The sequence below is a fragment of the Maylandia zebra genome, linkage group LG8 (genome assembly GCF_041146795.1).
Source record: "Maylandia zebra isolate NMK-2024a linkage group LG8, Mzebra_GT3a, whole genome shotgun sequence".
NCBI lineage: Eukaryota > Metazoa > Chordata > Actinopteri > Cichliformes > Cichlidae > Maylandia > Maylandia zebra.
In genome coordinates, this window is record NC_135174.1 from 17,491,317 (window position 1) to 17,512,082 (window position 20,766).

The 20,766-nt window shown below is 37.6% G+C and overlaps 1 protein-coding gene across 1 annotated transcript in view; it reads right to left on the reverse strand.

The window, feature by feature from the left end:
* The window catches only part of atrnl1b (attractin-like 1b), a 69,808-nt gene that overhangs the window by 5,528 nt on the left and 43,514 nt on the right, over nucleotides 1-20,766 (reverse strand). Inside the window, exons 26-27 of the mRNA XM_004567506.3 lie at nucleotides 17,092-17,170; nucleotides 4,619-4,726 (exon numbers count right to left, since the gene is read on the reverse strand). Coding sequence (XP_004567563.2) covers nucleotides 4,619-4,726; nucleotides 17,092-17,170 — 187 coding nt within the window. The remainder of the gene's footprint in view (nucleotides 1-4,618; nucleotides 4,727-17,091; nucleotides 17,171-20,766) is intronic.

Below are 20,766 nucleotides of genomic sequence, written 5' to 3' on the forward strand. Positions count from 1 at the left end.
TTTAGGCACGTATGGCTTTGATGACAGATCGCTAAAATGCTTTTATCTTCACAACTTTGGTCAGCTGCTGGTTAGATTGTTAAAACTCTTAATGGCCTCAACATCATTTGGGATTAACAGTTTATATGAAATCCCCTTAGGAGGTCCCCCCTATCTTTTAATTATTGATCCAGAATCTAATGCCACCCTTAGGTAAACTCCAAATCTAAGCTCTTGTTTGTGTTTAGTGCAGATTACCATTAGAAAGTAAACTATTTTACTTTTACAGAAATTTCCATTTGGTAGATGTGCCACTTGCTTATGCGCCCAGTTTGCTTTGCTGACATCGTTACCATGTACATCAACAATTTGATGGCTTCAGTTTGGTAAGCAAATATTTGTAGCCATCTGTAACTCTCCCCCGAACTGCAACACCAGCTCTGTTACAAGTGAACCATAAATTACACATTTTGGTTTGTGTAAGGCAGCAGGAAAGTTAAACCACTTTCTTTTGGCTCTCCCTCACTTCATTTAAATGCTTACGTTGCTCTGAGAAAAACAGACACATTCCTCCAGTGAAGAGGAAAATCAAATAAAGCTATTAATAAGTCATTTCCTTCAAGCTTAGTCGTAGGGTTGCCTTTTTAAATGGTCTAAAACTAGACAACTTTTAGATCTTCCAAAGATCTGAAAATAACACTTTTAGAATAAGTAGTGTATTCTAGTCATTCACAACCATCCACAAGCACATAAACATCCATACACAAATGCAAAACACAAAAACAACACACAATGTATCTCCTTTCCTTTCGCCACTGACAGGTGTCATCCATCATACTAGCTGTTCGTTAGTGGCTCCATATGTTGACTGCCCGGCCATAGTGAATATAGAGGCTGTGGTCTGCAGTGTTTGGGCACGAATCGCTCTGTCTAACAGCTGCTGACATCTTGGTCGCTAAAAGCCATGTCCATCTCGGGAGTTTAAACTAACCAAATGGAATAAAATGGCACAAAGGCTGTTATAATTTTCGCTCTCAGACCAGCTGGAGGGTCTGTAAGTAGTGACTGAGACATGCTACTAACTAATTCAGTGAGATCAATGCAGACAGTGCAGTTAAAGGATAAGGTCTTTTGTGTTCATGTTTTTTCCCCCTTTGTAAACTGCATTGGCTTCAGTGTGGATATGATATTCAAAAACCTGTTCTATGCTTTATTGCGTTAAAGCAGCGGGTCTGGGCTGGTGAAACAAATACAAAGCACAGCAACTGTGTCCTCTCTGACATCAAAAAATATTTCCAATAGCTAAGTGGCTCCAGATGCTGACCAATTAACCTTTAGAAAAGAGAAATAGGCTGGTTTGATATGTTTCACCTTCAGTTGGTGCCAAGTCATGTAATTGAGCTGTAAGTGGTCCACCGTAAGTATTTAGACACTTGGAACCACAGAGATTTAATTTTGTAAACATTTTTTCAACACAATACTTCCATGTACACAGATAAGATGCAGACATAGTGGCTTAACACAAATCATTTCAATAAATGGACGCTTAAAATTTTTTTAATTATTATTGTATTAACAAATGAATAAGAAATGTTATGTTTTAGCAAGCTTTTTAATGCAAAATACACCAACTTAGTCAATAAATAAATAACCGGTGGTTGACCAGTGCATTTGTCTGCATTCATTAAAAGATTACATATAGTTGCGGTGACCAACTGGTGTCCAGTAGCTGACCACTTTCGATCATTGGCTGGTGGAAGACAACCTCTTAAACGGACTTCAACTAGGACTGCAATCACTCTCAGACAGATTGGTGAAGCTATAATTTATTAGACCTTTTGTCAACACATTGCATTCAATCCGAGTCCGTCTGCACTGATGAGCACAAGTCAATTGTAACATGCATCTTTGGGAACTCCACTCAACTAGTTATAGTCTTAAATATACTTGTATATCTATATGTATAAGTATACTTGTATAAAAGGTTGGCAAATACTAAGTCTACATCACTATCTGTGGAAGAATTTCTACATTTCTGCTGCAGTTCTGACTGGACTCTGAATGTAAGTAGTTATCATGAAGTTCTGTGGAATCTGAATTTTATATAAAGACGATTTATCACTATTAATCACCGCATTACAAGAAAAAGATTGCATGTAATTGCTAACTTGACCCCATTCAATCTCAAACTGAGAGCACTGCCAACTTGACGCAGCAGAATCGATTTGAAGATGGCAGCTGACTGAGCGTGTGCAGACCCGACCGCTGTCTTCAAAGTAACCATTTCAAAGACTGAAAATTCATTGCACGCAGTCGCAATAACTTTGGTTGTGGTGCAATCCCAAACTACTCTTTTATCTCTTGTGACTGTAGCATAAGGAAATGTGACCACAACAGCACTGCATTCTTTTTTCCAGCTGTTGCCTTTACTGGAAAATAAACAGATGCAGGAAAGAGAAGGGAGTATAACCCGGTCAGCTCAAGGTTAGTTGGGGTTACACCAAGAATATCAAAATGTGGTAAATTTAGACCCTTTATATAAGTAAAGTAAATGAAAGATCAGTTTTATGTGCACAAGTATGTGGTTATAAAAGTATAACAGGGAACAAAGCCAACTTCAATAAAGGCCATATGGACATCTAGGTGAAGGATTCAAAGTCCCATATTTAAAGGTCAATTCTGCATCTTGACAGGGTTGAGAAACAGGAGACTGACGATCTATTTTTTTTTTCCAGTTATCATTTTCAAAACAGCTTGCAATATTTTTTTACAGCAATATTCTCCAGTGACTCCTCTTTACTGTGCCGCATAACAAGAACATCATCTTTGATTTCTTTTTTGCGCAGGAGTGGGAGGAACAGCACTGCAATAAATTACTGAACGACAGATGGACACGTGTCCCACTGTCAAGTACGTAATTAACATTTTACCTGAATCAAGGCAGAGCACCGGCTTCCAACACCACTCAAATTTAGGGTGTACTGTACCGCTTTACAAGTGCAACAATATAGTGCACTCAGACAGCTAAGAAGCATTGTTTTCCTCCTGTTTTGCTCTTTACATTGCCCTTCACAATACCATAATGCACAGTGAGCACCACTCAGCGGTACACTAATAGCTAATGTAGTGCCTCTTCGCCGGTTGCCACAGTGATTTTATTTCTCTCAGCTCCGAGTGACACAGGGCTTGTTCCTAGATGAGGAATCGGCCCTTTGTTGCTATGATGACGACGTACCTCTGCGTAGAACTTTAAACGATGCTTTTACTCCACATGGCATAGAGCCCCGCACTGTACTCAGTGCCAGCCTACCCCTCTACTTTCTATCTGTATGGGAGGAATAGATAAGAGTGGAGCAACTGGGGGCTACAGAATAATTCACACCAAAGGTATATGAGCATCCAAGCTAAACAAATTATCAATCACATTTCGAATGCAGAGGCACCATGTGGCATATTTCCAGTAAACAACCAAAGAGGATAAATTAGGCAAAAATGGAAACGGAGTAAAATACACCCGGTGGGCCATGAAATTATGAAATGTTCCAAAAACAGTCCCGATGTCATCATTTTAATATCAGAGCGAGCAATTTCCTGTGACGCTTTTAAAAGAAGTGGCCATTGCTTCTAGCTAGACGATTAAAACCACCATACAAATAATTTGAAACATATAATAGATGCTTTAAAAAAATATTAAAAAAGAAAACATTGATTGGAAAATGATTGTAGAGGGCAACACAAATAAACAAGAGGCATGGAGAGAAAGGGTCACAACGGGCACATTTCTTATTGACTGGACGACTGAATAAAAGGTTGAAATATTTTGTGTTGATGGCACGAGATGGCTGAAAATGGCACAATAACCCCTAATTATGCAGCAATAATAACTGCCATACTCTACATGTCAGTAAATGCACTAACAAAAAAGTGCTTGCTTTTATTTGATGTTAGTACAAATATAACTAAATGGAAATAACAGTCTCAGTTTGAGGCTTGTGTCAAAACTGAAGGTTCTTCGAGATAATGGATTTTATAAACAGGGAATTTCAATAATCACAATGAAAGAAATTCATAAAGAATTCACTGTCAACCATCGCTATGTAAGATTTTTCCCAAGATGCTTCTGGAATAGAGTAATGAAAACGCAAATGTGCATCAAGAGTATTATTCTTAGTTTTCATATGTTTAATATTGGAGACTAAACCCAACAGTCAAATTAATCCGTATTTAATATATGCTGAGCCTAGCTATAGCTCCTCAGTTCAAGCCCTGAGTGAAACAAACCACTTTCTTCACAAAACCCATAAAGCTAACCTTCTTGACAGTGGCAGTGTCTCACAAACAGAAGGTTTGGACAGGTTTCTGTGCCTGGATGTCTGTTTTTAATGACGTCACACAGAGCAAAGACTAGGAGAAACTGTCTGAAATGCAGCGTTTAGAGCAGCTTGAAGCCTCACATGGATTACTTGTACACATGCTGGCATTTGTATTTAAATAGTTAGTCATAATTAACAAGAGTCTCTACAGCTGCAACGATATAACTAAGAGAAAATAATGAACAGCATAATAAGTTCCCGTTAACTTTACCGTCACAAATGTGATTATCTGTATGTGCACATGTAAGCGAGTGAGTAAGACTCACGTCAAGCACAGGCTGCAACACTTCTGTTACTTCTCCTCTGGCTTCCAATGAGACGTCGACTGAGGCAAAAGGACGACTGGCCATCTGCTGACGCTCTCTCATCAGTTGCTGTGATATCAAACACAGATGACAGATAAGCAAAACACAGGGCATACTCTCATACAACAATATCAACAGGGAAAAGCTTTTGGGGCTTTGTGATTGACTACATATAAAGACATAAACAGTACATATTTCAAACACATAATTTACACCAAAACGTAAAAACCCTGAAAGTATAATCATTTTAAGAGTCAGCCCATAAAAGTCACCCCAAATCAATATGAAGGCGATGGTTTGTGTGTGGGTAAAATCTATAGACACAGTAACTGTATTGTTTTTGTTTTTTTAACATACATGTTATAGAACTAAACTTTACAGCAGCGGTCCCCAACCCCCGGGCCTCAAACCGGTACTGGTCCGTGAGTCGTTTGGTACCAGGCCGCGAGAGTTGAGGCTCGGGTATGAAATGTATGGTTTTCAGGGTTTTTAAATCGGTTTTCAGCGTTATTTTGTTATCGTTTTTATCGTTAACTCAGTTTTCCTGGGTCTTTTCAAGTGTGTTATGAATAAATCTTCTTTTTTTCGGTACCCGTACTAGTTTTATTTTGTTGTATTTATCCGCGACACCTTAAAGGCTGGTCCGTGAAAATATTGTCGGGCATAAACCGGTCCGTGGCGCAAAAAAGGTTGGAGACCGCTGCTTTACAGGGTTAAAGAATGAGAAAGAATGAAGAACTGAAAATGAAATACTGATTTTATCGAGTGTAACCTATAGCTGCAGGGCTATTACAGTATGAAGCTAAAAATCAATAGCAGATATCAATGAGGAAGCACTAAAAGACTACTCATAAATGTCCATGACCTAAAGACATGGAGAATTACTACTCCACTGAGCTCCAAGTCTACTTTTTGTATTGAGTTGTTTTTTTATAGCCCTGAATTAGATGCAAAAATATTATATGAAATAGTTATGGAGGTACAAAAATATTCAAAGGATTTTTTTTTAATATAATGGTACAAAATATATGATACAAAACTAGACAGATTCCATATGCATTAACATTAAAAATCAAAACCATCAGTGTAGGAACGTATCTCTCCAGATTTGACCAACACATTCTGCAATATATTTACCGGTTCCTCTCCAGGCTGTGGTGCGGTTATTACCCCACAGTGACACAATTTCTGCGGCTTTGACTGAGCAGAAAATAGCTTCTCTTGTTCCTCACTAATCAATATTGTAAAACAACTAGCGCCACACTTTCATCATTGTCTGATCAATATCTAAATAGGCTGCCATTTTAGTGCCAAGGACATCAGTGATTGTTATTGGATTTGTGATGAGCTTAAGTGTGTTGCATTAAGATCTAATTGTACTTCAGATTAGTAAGCATTTCAAGTGGTTGTGCTGGTCCACCTTATAACCTGACTATCCTCTGCACTTATCCTAGAAATTGTTTCACATGAAAAAAAAGTTAAGAAAAAAATGTCATTGCAAAAAAACCTTTTATATTCCTGAAGAAAAGCTGTGATTGATGTTTTAAGTAATCCAAAGAACAAGTAGGTGAGCAAATACACAAGGAAAGTCAAGGGTTGTTTTTTGTGCACATTGTGACATTATGTATATAAAAGTGATTTTTAAGCCACTGTAAAACTAAAATATAAGCTTTATTATAAGAAATGAATGAACTACTGTGATTAAAAGACCCACGTGTGACCAACTAGTTAAAGTAATTCAGCACTACCTCCAAGGTCAGGGATCATTTCATTGGATGCTACTGTATATGCAGACTAATATTGATTACCAGCTACAACAGCTTGGCTGGTATCATTTTCACTACAAGTCTGTCTGTGTGTGAGTGCATTTGTTCCCACCATGCAGCGCTTTTTGCTTTGAGCAGATATATTTTAACAATAAGATCGGATTGCACCAGTCATAGACAAGCAGGTTGGATCAAAAGGAGTACAATAGATGGATGTGGTCACAAAGGTCCATTGGGCCTCATTCGCTAATATTTCCATAGAAAATACTCTCGCAACATTATCGTTGGATTCATGAAACATGTGCAGCAACCTGTTTTATTCTTACCACCATGCGTATGTGAGTGAATCAGGATTAGTCTAATCCAGCAGGCTTGTGCAATCTGCATGCTACCTGCATTTCTCCTCATGACGAAGAGAAACTGAGCAAAGCAACAACAATAATGTAAGTGAGAAGTTGCAAGAAAAAAACTATTTTTATATCTATTTCACAGTACCTGTTTGCCCTCTGATAGGCTGACAACTTGTCCAGTGTGGAGCCTTTAGCCATGTGACAGAGAGGCTGAATTGAATAAGACTAATTGATGAATAATGATGATAATGATAACAGCAATAATAATAATACTAATTCAGCTGTGTCAAACTTTGAACACAGCATGTACAAATACTTTGTAGCACAGCACATCGCATTTGTATGTAAGCCACCGTAGAATTCAAATGCTTCAATAACAGAACATTTTTGTTGCCTTCTGTAGTTTATCTCATGCAAAAAAGCTCAGATTTTTCATCTCTAATAAACAATTTAAGTAGTCTCTAATTTATCTCATCCCATTAAGAAAACTGTGTGTGACTGTTTGGGTCAGTTGTATTACGCTGAGTTTTCTGTCGGCACAGGAATTTGTCCTTGGGGCAGTAATGAACCCTGAAAATCTTGTGTCCAGACCTTCACCCTCGCTCACCCTGAATATAATTAGGTATTCATTAGTCTGGCCATTAATTGGCAAATTCATACGAGGTCTGGAAAGGTTGACAGCAATGTAGAAATGAACAAGGGGGGCTAGCAGTATATCAAGGACTCGATCTGTGTAACAGGTTTATAAAAATACTATTAGGCCTCTGCATTCATTATCTAAAATTGCTGTTGTTCTGTTGAGGATGTACACTGGAAAACACCAAATAAGATGTCATAACACTAATAAGATATTTGGTAGCAAACAGTGGTTCAACACCAAGAACACCTTCAAATAGGTAGACCTCTTCAAATGATTTTGGTCTTATCTATCCATCCATCCATCTATGCGTTTATATCTATAAAAACCCTATGCATATATATTTTTCTCACTAAAGACACACACACACACACACACACACACACACACACACACACACACACACACACACACACACACACACACACACAAGACCATACTGCACAATTGATCTTATATAAAATATTGTAGATATCTAATAAAAACATTTTTTAATTAAAACACAGCCTTAATCAACCTAAAAGACCCAAAAATGAAACAATAAACAGTAAAAATGTTTTTTTAATCATTTCATTATTACATTGTTATGTACGTATATTACGTTTTGTATACATCTACCTTAAGTACTTTCTAATAGATTATTTGTTTAACTTAATTTGCTAATTTAACAGGGATAATTGACATTATAACACCTGTGAAATAAAAAGCTAACCACAGGCCAGATGACAGACACAACATATTTGATTCTGTGCTGATTGAAGTAGCCTGTGCACAACAACAAGAAAGGTAACTACCTGGCATAGCAACACAAACCCTTCAAGTAAGCACACAGTCCTGCATAGACATAGCATACTCATTTGCAGAAAGATACAGTATTCCGTTCGTTTAGAAGGAGTACATTATGATCTGTGATTGCACCTGACTTTTTCATTATGATAACACTTGCTAATAATGATCAGCAAATGTTGTTTCCTGAATTTTCTCATTTCTACCAATGCACGTATAGACTCAGGTGATTATTTTGCAGTCCTATCTAAAAAAATGGAAGGTGGGCCATAACTTTATTCTCAATGGTCACTGGGACATAAAAATGCATGCACATTATCCCCAGTCAAAAGCAATACAAATCACTTAGAGTTTGCTGACTTTCACAGAATTAAAGCCTGATTAACAAGTCGGTCCACACTGCCAACACAAACAGCGTCTGTTCATCCCACAAATATGAACAGTGAACAAACTCCATGCTAATTTTAGTTATGGCCACAATAATCCAAAAGAAAGTGAGACAGACTTTTACTGTTTCTTTAATATGATGAGTAGAGATGTTACAGCCACAACCCAGCTGCAGCATCAGTGATTAATATCATGACTGCCTTGTTTCTGTTTTCTTCCACTCTATGCAGGATTCTTTCAATGCCATATAAGTGTAAGTAACTAAGTGTAAGTACATGTAAGTAGTTATTAATTGGGGTCGGACTTTTAAAACACTGGAAATCTAATTGTAGTCTGGGCCAAGGTTAAAAATCGGATAAACAGCCAGTGCATCCTGTGTGTCCTACACTCTGAAAATGAAAGTATACTCTCTTTCAATTCAAAGGTTTTACTTATCGGGACACATTAAAAAAAAAAAAAAACCTGTCCCTTACCAAATTAAATTTATTTTAATACAACCTCAGAACAACAAGGAAACATCACATTACACAAATTATAACAAAAATGCAGAAGCATTGTGTGAAAAAGTAACCCCAGTCGAAGTGCTCCCACATGAATTAAGAAGATAAGTAGAACCGTGTGACGCTAATGAAATCATTTGACTAATCCAACATCAGCAAATGTGAGGACCTCGATCAAAGCACAAGATTTGGCATTTTGCTGATCTGAAGTATTGTCTACAAAGCCACTTCCAAGCAATCTGAAGTCCATCACTCTCCAGTGAGAAATATTATTCACAAGTGGAAAACATTGAACATTCACAGTTGCTAATCTCACAGAAGTGGCCCAGCAACTTGACCCCAAGGTTGGACTTTGCAATGCTATGAACCTGTTCAAACTGAATAAGTTTGGCTTGTTTGGAAGAACAAACAACAAGACTTCTGGCCTTACTGCACAAACACCTCACATCAACGATGGTGGAGGGAGGATGATTTGGGCTCGTTTTGCAGTCACAGAACCCGGGAACCTTGCAGTCATTGCGTTTACCATGAACTCCTCTGTATACCAAAGTATTCCAGAGTGAAAAGAAGTGAAATGCTGTCGCCGGACCTTAAGATAAACAAATGCCCATAAACCTCAGTGAACTAAAGGAACGCTGTAAAAAACACAGTTAGCCCAAACGCCTCAATAATGATGTCAGAGATTGATACAGAAAATGATTACATCAAGTTATTGCTGCTTAAGGTGGTTTAATAATTAATGGAATCAAAGGGCTGTGGGGCTTGGTTTCTCACACAGTGGTTTTCCATTTTTGGTTTTTAATAAGTAAATAATGACATGGTGTATTATGAGTTTTTTTTTCTTATTCATCTGAATCATTTTAGAACCCGGTAAGGACCAGACGATGTTTTATTAGGTCCTGATACATAAAACCTCAGAGCTAAAAAAGAGGGTGTATTTTGTGTCAGTACATTATTTTGAAGATGCAGCTGTTACTGTATTGTTGTACAGACTTGCTGGTAGAACATGCATGAAAAAAGGCCCCAAAAACTGCACCGATTTGTTCCCTCAGTCTGAAAATATTGCCTAGGGGAGGTAAAGCTAAGGGGAAAAAAACAACAATATGAAATTGAGATTGATCACCTGATTGATTTTTCTTTTGTAGCTCTGATTTTTTAACTTACATCTGAGGTCCCGTGTTAGATTGTTGTACATCTCTACTATTAAACGTCAAAGCAGCAATACCAAACCAACAGATCTGACCTGTCTAGGCCACCACAAGTTGAAATGAGAAATTTTGCCCTTTGCAATAAGATAAACACAGGCTCGAGTGCCAAGCAAAGTTGTTGCAAAACAAGAAAACAGCTCACCGGTTATTACTGGTTCCAACACAAAAGCTTCAAATCCAACAACGTTCATTGTAAATGTCAGATAGAAGCAATGTTATTTATCATGGTGCAGAATTAATTTAAAGCAGCAGCAAATCACAAAAAGAGAGCGGGAGCAAAGTCGGGGAATGCTTTGCTCTGTGTCCAGAACATGTTTCAGAAATGTGCTGGGAATACAATCATCAAAGGTCCAACACAATACCGGAAAGATTCTAGAAATGAATACTAAGTTACTGACAAAAGGCGAGAGTGAACTCTGTAAAACCAATTAACGTTTGTGCAATGACAGACTGATTTTGTCAAGAATACAAGCTGGAGCCATTCACAGTTTTGATAAGGGTGGGCATGGAGTGCATTACTATGCAACTTGATTAATTTGGCAAGTGAGTGCATGAATTATCTGTCTAGTGAATACAGCATTTTGTTCCCTTCACTGGATTCTATAAAAGGGTAGGTGTCATCCCGCCTCTGAGCATATTCTACACCTAAGCAGGTCACTTTGTCCCTTTCAAAGATCACTGGCTGTACCCACCGGCTCAGTCCCGCAGAATAAAAATAAAAGTAAACACTTCATAAAATGGAAAACAAAATGTTGAAGTGCTTGAGTATGGGAGGTTAAATGAATATATAAAATAGTCACTTATTAGTAAGATAGCTTCTAAACTTCCAAACTGTGGCATAAGTTGTACCACTAATGACAGTCGTGCTCGATGTGTAACTTAAGGTGGAATTATTAGAGCGCAAACTTTAAACTGAACAAAGGACAATCAAGGTGACAAGAGGCTTAAGAGTAGGATAATCTTATTGTAGCAATCGATGACTGCTGATTGAGCTCTTCAAGAGCACACACTGAGACCAACAAGTCTGCAGAGGGACAAGCGAAAATTATGTGGTTAGTAATGTGTTCCTTTCACTTCTGTCAATGAGAGCTCAATAATAAATCAGGCAATCCAAATGGGTGTTGTTGAAGTGGCTATTTTGGGTGATACTTAAGGCTCTTGGTGCCTGTATGAAAAAGCAGGATGTGTATTTAGGTGCTAGGCAATCAAATGCATGGAGTCCTCTTTGGAATGCCATGTTTTTGCCTTGCCAATGGAGTATTTGTTTACGTTCTTTGCAAGAAAAATTAAAGTGAATGTTATTATGATCACTTGCAATAAACACGCATGCCATTCAGCCCTTAAACTCAGGGATCTTTTATGTGAAAGTGCCTACAGCACATCTGCACACACACACAAAGGGCTTGGTTTGGCTCATTCTGGCCAAGACCTGAAGTACACTCAAATTCAGACAGGAAAATGGACAGCTGTGAACATCACACACAAGCAGCTGTTTTGATTCCATTTCCTGGTTTGTGTAGATGATGTGTTGGCAATAACTTGAGTGCGTTTTCTGTGAACGCACATCTACGCATTTGCAAGAAATTGATGGTCATGTGGTCTTCCGAACAACCAAAACAAATAACTATAAAAGCTAGAGTCCCAAGACAAAAACACATATACTGAAATAAAAATATACCACAAGCCTTTGCGCTAACTTTTACATTCCTCACTTGCTTGTCTTCAGCTGACACAACAATCATTGCGCCATCAGATCTGCCCATCAGTAGTTATGAAGGCCACGATAATGTAATAATAATGGTCCTTTCACCTACAATAGCACAAGAAAACATTGCTCTACACAACCATCTGTATTTGCATATGTTGCGAAGCATGTCTCTGTGTGTGAGAGCGATAAAGAGAGGAGCTGCATTAGATAAATTCATGTGCTTGTGTGTGTATCATCTTTGTGTTGCAGTCTCGTGAAATGTCAACACTCCCTCCCTTCTGTTCCCCCCACAGGTAGCTTCAAAGAGGTCAGCCCTTGTCCTCTTCTGTGGCATTTACAGCTGTTGTCTTCCTCCCTTTTTCCCCACTCAGGATCCAAGTCTTGTCACCTACCTTCAACTAAAATTATTCAAATATAAAAGCTGTCACTTTGAAACCACATCCTTTCAAGTCCACACAAAAAGAAACCCCTTATTCAATTATTCATTTAGTGTGGTAAATGATCAGCCTTGTAAGATTAACTTAATAGAAGGAATTACATATTCTCCATTTAAAGGCTCGTGGAATGCTCTTGTTTATTATTGAATCATTGGGTATTGGGTATCCTCCATTCACAGCTATTCTTTTACGATTATGTCCTTATTATTATGACAATGATTGCTTGGATATAAAGAAATACTCTTGTCAAATTTGATCCTGAGACAAAAAAACCCCCACAAATATAAATATCATATAAAACTATTGCCTTTTCGATCCAACACATTACAGAAGGAGTAATACAGACTTCACATCAAAAAGCCAATACCAAGTATCAGACATCCATATGCCACTTGGCCTAATCAGAATCTCATTATTGTCTCTGCCATTCCTGAAAGCCTCATTAGGACTCATTCATTCCATGCCCTTATGTCAGATTGAGGCTTAAATGGCCCCGCAGACCAAATCCTCCCATCTTGTATTTGGACAAGTCTTGTAAGTGCTGAGGCTGTGCACCAATTCTTTCAAATTAACTGGACATAGTGTTTACAAAAGAGCCAAATCAGGTCATCAATGAGACAACACTGACAGAACTGAGTCGGTTAACCTAACACTACAGGAGACTTAGTACCGTTTCAACACTGAAAGTAGTTATAACTTTACTTTGGTTACTACACAACATCAAGTAGCTAGTATTACAAGCAGTGTAGTAAATCAGACATTCTGTTTTCCACCACTCGCTTGGCACTGGATAATTATCTGAGTAACAGTGAAAAATAAGGGCAAAACTGGTGGATTAGAAAATAATCCTTCAAATCTACAGTAACAGAGTTATTTTAAAAATTAGTGAATCAATGTGTAGCTGATGAGAAAGAAAATGACTCTTATAATCTTTTGAATCACCTTTTCTCCAGGTAAATTGGCGGGTACAGGACTTAAGTAAAAAAAAAAAAAAGAAGCTGTTTGACCATACGTGTTCAACTAGCAAACACAATGTATTTACCCTGGAATAAATATTAACTTAATCATTAAATCTTGTACCTATAAAATGTGCTCACTGAAGCCTAATGGAGAATAATATGTTTAATGTCCAGAATTGGCTGTGTAAAATGAGCAAACCCAAGAGTGTCCTCTCTAGGAAATGAAAGTGATTTTGTGTAATTGCCTTTAGAGCAGGCAACAGAAAAAAAAAGGGGGAAAGAAAGCAATATTACTTTTTATTTCCTCTTAGGATTGATTATGGTCCAACTCCAATCCATCCTTTCACCCTCCCACTGTGAGAAGAGCATAACTCCATGAAGTCATCCTTGCACCTGCTGGAGGATTTCTTAATTAACTGTAAAAATACAGCAGCAAGCTTTAGACGCCCTCAGCTTCCTCCAATAGAAATAGGAACTTGTTGTTTAGCATCCTCTGATATATACCGCCATCAATCATGTATTCCAATCTTCAGACTATTTTACTCCAAATCTTTTAAGCTTTTTCAACATTTCCTAAACACTCCTGCTTGTCTCATGTCTTTCCTTCTGACTTATTCTGTAATATTGGCATTTATAATGGCAAACATTAAAAAGATAATAAACAGGTTATGAAGCACTTTTCAAATGTGAGAAGGCAATGTACAATTGTACAAATTTTCCAAGAAACCCTCCCCCCCCCCTGAGCCTGGTTCCGTTGGCGGTTTCTTCCTGTTAAAAGGGAGTTTTTCCTTCCCACTAACAGCAACCTGCCTGCTCATAGGGGGTCATATGATTGCTGGGTTTTTCGCTATATGTATTATTGTAGGATTAATTATTAATTTTGTTTTGTTACCGAGACAGTCCTGAGGATAGCAAGCCAGTACTGGGACAACTTTACAAGTTATAAACTTAGTTGGTTTAAGAACTGCACCTAATCCAGCAAGCTCTCCATATGAATGTCCAAACTGAATGAAAGTATCTAGGCAGCGGGTGCATGGGCATGCAAGTCTGTTATAAAATAACTTGTAGATATAGACTTATAATAGAGTTTACTAAAGAAATCCAAGATGAAGATGTAAGCTGAAGGTCACTCACAGAAACGTTGGATCCTTTTCCCAGCTGAAATGTTTTTAATGTAATCAAAATCAATAAAAATTATGGTAATAGCTCATGCTGCATTAGATGTGAAGATGAAAATTAGTGGTTTGAGCTTATAGCTTCAAAAACATACAAGCACTCAGAAAAATAATGCACTAGAAGTCCTACTTGATATATGAAACTTTTTTACTCAGATAGCACATAAAAAAGACCTTTACTGTTTCTGTAACAATCTCTTAGGTATTGTGGAAGAGTGCTCATGAGAACTGCCACATAAGAAGTAGTTGAAAACTACTTGCACAGCTGAAGCACCCATTACAGTGTTGAATAACACCCTCCAGGCTGTTACAGCTTTCAGGAAAAGGTTACCGACACTGCTTCTCCTTAAAATGTTTCTTTAAAAGTAGGGCTTCTGAAAAGAACATAAGGGAAACCTTGAGCTACTGTTTTTCACATATTTATAAAACCGTGCACTAGAAATCAAAGCCTCATCTTTTCTAACTGGTGCAAGTTTTCACTCTGTATAATCTAAGAAGTTCTGTAATGACATATCAACAAGAAACTCCAGTAGGTGTGCCTTCAAATACAGAGCAATAAATAATATGAACTATATATACATGTATATATATATATATATATGTATGTGTACACGTTCTTTTAGCCACAACAAAACTTTTAACCCAGAGAAATTAAGATATAGGGGGTTTTATTTAACTATGCATTTGTTTTGATCGGATGCCTGAAGGACAGTGACAAAACAGATGAGCAAACAGAAAAGTGAGCAGAATTTTAATGCCATGAGCCATCTGCTCGCATTAATTTTTTATTGACTTTAATTCTTTGGATAGGCATGATTCGAACTCACGGCAGCTATCATTCTTCTTTATTTTCATATATCAATTAGAGAATATAAAATTCAGATCCCATAATTATCAATGTCATCCCCGATGGGGATATAAATTGTGAGAGATTTATTAGTAGCCCACATGTCATAAAGGCTGGATACGCACCAAATGAAAACTCCTGCTATTGAGTACCAAACAGCATCCAGGAGAATGTATGGATTCACTGAGGAGATGGAAATGTCAGTTACTCTGATAGAAACCAGAAACCAGCCGATACAGTTTGGGTTAAGGGCAGTGAGATGAATTTGCATATATTTGCCTTTTCCCTAAATTTCCTCCACAGTATCCTTCCTTCTAACCCTCTCTTATAATTTCCACTGACAATCATCTCATCTATAATCCTTCTTCTTCCCCGTCTTTTTCAGCCCTATCTTTCCAACGTTGAATTTTAATGATTCATATCCACCTTTTCCTTTGGTCATTCACAGTATCTGCACTTTCTCCTTTCTCGTTCTTCTTTCCACTGGGCCATTAAACTTAAATTCACAATTTATCACAATTATCATCTTTACTGTTAATCATATGTATTTCTGACAAAATAATCAAATAGTCAGCCTAAAGCCCTCTAAAAGGAGTTCTAAACATCATGCTGAGAACCTTACAGCCTGCCCTGTACCATCATCAGCCTAATGGTGACACCTGAGCAATCAGAAGGGGTGAGTCAATTTTCTATCCACGTGTAACACGCAATTTAGCAACGCAATTTTAAATTGTATCTTTATATCTTTAGTCACTTTCTTACTAGCAGCATGTTGCAAAAAGAAAAAGAAAAAGAAAATTTCCTCCAATTTCTTTAGTTTTCTCTATGTAAATGCCAAAGTCATAAAATGCCAGTTTAGCTGGTATAAAGTAGTATTTTTCTAAAACCACCTCAGAAGTGGAAGGGTGGCTGTAGAGAAGCCATTTTTAACAAAGGCAAACAAGGCTTGAGATCTCTCAAATTACACAAGAACTGGACTGAAAATCTGCGTTAACATGTTGCCCCAAAGTGAAGGCTCTCTCACAGAACAAAAGGCAGACAACATCCAAAGAACTCTGGCATATCCTCGAAGAAATCTGTCGAGCTATTCCCATAGATTACTTACAGAAATTACAAGAAGGTGGTTATATCAACTCTTTAGAATTGTGCCCACTCTCATTTTGCCATATATAATGTGTATATTTTTTTTTCCTAGCAAAATATGAGGGGTGAGGAAAATATGAAGAAATGGACAGAACTATAAGCATTAAAAAATGTAATCAAACCACAATCTACCAGTCTGAAAGCAGTCCTTTAACCACAGTTATCATCCGAGTTAAGCTCCAACTCCTGATTTTACAAATAACACAGTGACGGATCTCAACTCTCCACTCTGTGGGTAGTGCAGCATTGCCAACTCCCATACAACTCTTGAAATCTGATTTCAGACACTGTCTTGAAGAGAAAGAACAAATGCTGCCCTCTTTCCTTTTGATTTCACTAAAGAGCAGAAGTCAGACTGCCTCTGAGAAGAGAGGGGCTGTGTGTATTTGGAGCAGAAGCTGTAACAACATGCAGTGATTGTCACCCCACGTTCCTTAAAACGCCAAATGCTTTTGCATAAACAACCGGCATATTCACAATTTGTTAAAGTCAGGTGTATTTATGTAAGCACGGTGTGTTTTATCGACTTACCTCTCGTCGTCTAGAAGCCCAGCAGGTTTGTTTGATCTTCCACACCACCGCTGCCACCAGGAGTAGTGACAGAAAGCAACTGTTTTGACAGAGAGGAAACAATATCAGCAAAATATTCTATTTTTTCATATGCATATGCAACATTAAGGTAGCCCCATATGAAATCATTTAAAGCCTTTAGCTACAGTAGAGCTCCTTTTTGGTTGCAAGCAACCTGAATGAATGTCACCGTGACCGAGGACATGCTGTTTTTAATTTAGCTGAAAGTTTTTGCCTTCAGTTTGAAAGATTGTGTAGAATTGTCGAAGTGCATTGGGGGGGAGGAAGGGACACACACACAGACACAAGAAAAAAACTGGCAGATTATATTTTTACTTGCAAGCTTGTTGAAAGCATAATCTCTCTTTGGGTCAAAGGAGCAGGCAGTCCTTCAAATACCAGCTCTGCGCAACACCTCACAACTTGTCGTATTGTTTATTTTTTGTATCTAAACAAAGGGCATATCATTTATTAATTAGTAAGATTTATCATGTTTGGACAAAGCCACATTAGCCCTTTTCTGCTAATCTAAGCGGCCGTGCAACTTCCAGCAATTCTGCAAAACAATGAGCTCAATTTTGCGAGCTTTTCTTACAGTACAAGTACGTAGCTTCGACATGATTAAACTCCTGACATTATCAGTGATCAAGACAGGACAGACTCAAAATTTCAAAGTTTCCTGCTAACAAAACAGCGAAGATGATTTGAAGAGGCGGAATATTCATTTCTCAGTAGACTGAATATTTTGGCTGATTACTTCAATTAATAATCCGACAGCACATTAGTCAAGGGAAATTCAGCAAGGTCCGAGCTCTACCGGGATAGAAAAATATGACTGATTGAGAGCTTCCACTTCATTATCCATGTGACAGATGAGAATGTAAAGATTATTATCTGCTAAAGAGACATTTTAGCTTTGTTTTAATTAAGAACATGTGTCAAATGGTGTTTTTACCTAAGCAAGCTCGTGGAAAGTATTAGTGTTGGCTTACATTTGATTTAATCAATTACTTCAATTACTTTGAACAATCTGAAATTTGAACATTTTATCCACTTGAAACAAATAAGGGTAAATATTTTCACATTTCCTTCAAGCCATTCTCTAATCACTGAAATTAAACCTGTGTTAAAGCACAGGAATAAAGGCGATGCCGTTTTGATTTGAAATGCTGCAATAGGAACAGTAAGATGTTGACTTGATATGCTACATTTCTACAACAGGTCCATTGGCCAGGATGTTTGAAGAAAGTGATAACAGGAAAAGAAAAAAATAAGTAAAGTGAAATTTAAGCGTTGACTGAAGTGAAACTCTGCTTCAAATATCACGGTCACACATGAAATGTATTTTAAGCTTTGAAACCGTTTCATTCTTTTAGAAGTACTTGAGCCATCTTAGACACCTTTGAAGATAACAGTGAGCGGCAGAAAAAGGGGTTGAGAGTGTCTGAATGGGATTTTCATGTGGCAGAAATGACCAGACAGATTTTTGGCTGTAGAACACAAAGCGTAATCACGCTAACTAGATTACAACTTAGACAAGTGAAGTTTATGAATTCAGATGAAGAAGAAATATGGAAATAATGGAAAAATACTAGGTGTCAAAAGGCTTGCAGTGGAAAAGGTAAAGTAAACACTGAATAAACATAGTTGAAGAAGAGTCATGCTGTCATTTCGTCGCCCTCTACCTCTTATACAAGGAGGCCTAGAAACCCTGTGGGGTGATTTGACATTTTGTCATCAAGCTGATTATGTTTCCTGCGGATTTCATCCCTCTTCAGAAAAAAAACAAGCTGTTTGTCACTGCATCAAGGCTTTTTTTTCTTTTTCATGGGTCAGTAAAAACTGGACAACAGAAGGACGATGTAGACATTATGAGAATTATTATCACCTCTCTAACAATGGAAACAAATCCTGGATCTTAGAAATACTTAAAGCATAAACAGTTTTTATAACTAATACTGAAACAACAAAAAGAAGGACCAAACTGTAGCTGCGTTGTGTCCATGTTGTGAACCTGTTCAAAACTGTTTTTGTGTGTAATATATTTTAGACAAACTAAACTATCAGCCTCTCTTTTTCTTTCCAACGATTCCTGAAATTGGCTATTGAACTGTAACGTGATACGCTTGAAGCAGAGGATCACTGTTTGTGTGACAGCTTTACGGGAAAGTTATTGTGGGTTGTGTAATGATGGGCAGGTGCCTTGGGCAAAGACGATCTTCTATTCCCTTCGTGACACCTACACACATAGCATTTTAGTCCATTTAGCTACTCTGGGCAGCACAAGATCAAAAAATGAACGCCTATACACAGAAAACAACTCATGCTATAAGGTCAGTAACCAGAAACCACACATATGGCTGTGGGGAACATCTTCTGAATCTTTTCACAGATAGCAATATTTAGGATAACTTACAGTATAAATTTTGCAATTATACTCACATCTTCTTAACTTATTCAGACTTTGATGTACCTTTGAGACAGCCCAATTTACTCCTTTTAAACATTTCAATGAAAGACTTTCATCGCAGTTCTCTGGATGAAAAATCATTAACAGTCCTCATATCTTGATCGCCCACACCTTCTATTTAGATGGCACTTTCATAGAAATGTGCACCTACTTAAATTGTAACTGGCAGTTCATTTGGCACTTGAAAAAGGAAAATTGCTACCTTGAAGACACAAGAAGCATTTACATGTATTCGGTTAGCAGAACTGACCTAAAAGGCTCACATAACTCAGTAAGGCCCAGGAGAGAAGAGCTGAGAGTGACGATATAGTGGATAATGTTTCCTGACTGGAGAACACTTACAGCCCTGTTTCCAAATAGTAGGGATGCATTGCAAAAATTAAATAAAACCAAACACAAGTATAAAATTAATCATTTAAAACATTTTTTTCCATTAGAAAGTTTTTAAAAAGTTCGTGTTGTGTAACATTTGAGAAGACCAGTTTCTATAGTTTTAAAGTGAAATGCTTTTAGATGCAGTCAGGCCCATTTCGTGGTGTAGTTCATTTTATAATGTCTCAGATGCTTTTAGTGACTGACAGGTGTGGGCTGCGGAGGGCAAGTTTAAAACCAAGGCTCTTTTCACTGAGCCTGCTGCTCTGTTGCTGCTAATATATACCAGGTTGTGGCCTGGCAACCCGAACAAAGGAGAACTTCCCTACAAAAGACGTTTAATGCATGTCACGGCAACCTTAAAATATATAATTTGGCATTAATGGTTCTTTCACCATCATTCAATATTAGTTTTCTTTATGCTGGGAAACATTATTGCTCAACTCTTATTTGCTCACACAGTCGTTCACCAAGTGAAACATACATATCTAAAAAGCAAAACTAATTGGGTTTCAATCATTTTTTAAACAACAGCTTTTTCTTATTATATACACTTATTTATTTAACCTGTTTTTCTTAGACTGAACCATCTCAACGTAACACCAGGCTTCAGTCTCACAGGCCTAGAAACCAGTCGGTGACGCTGTCATAACCACGATTTGTATTGGTAGAATGACTTTTTCACAAGCGGTTGGTGAAAGTTGCTGGCAATTGACAACTGGCTTGCCAGGTTGCTGTGAATCAGTCTCAAGGCTTTGTGACTAAAAGAAATGACTGAGTTCACGTTTAGGAAT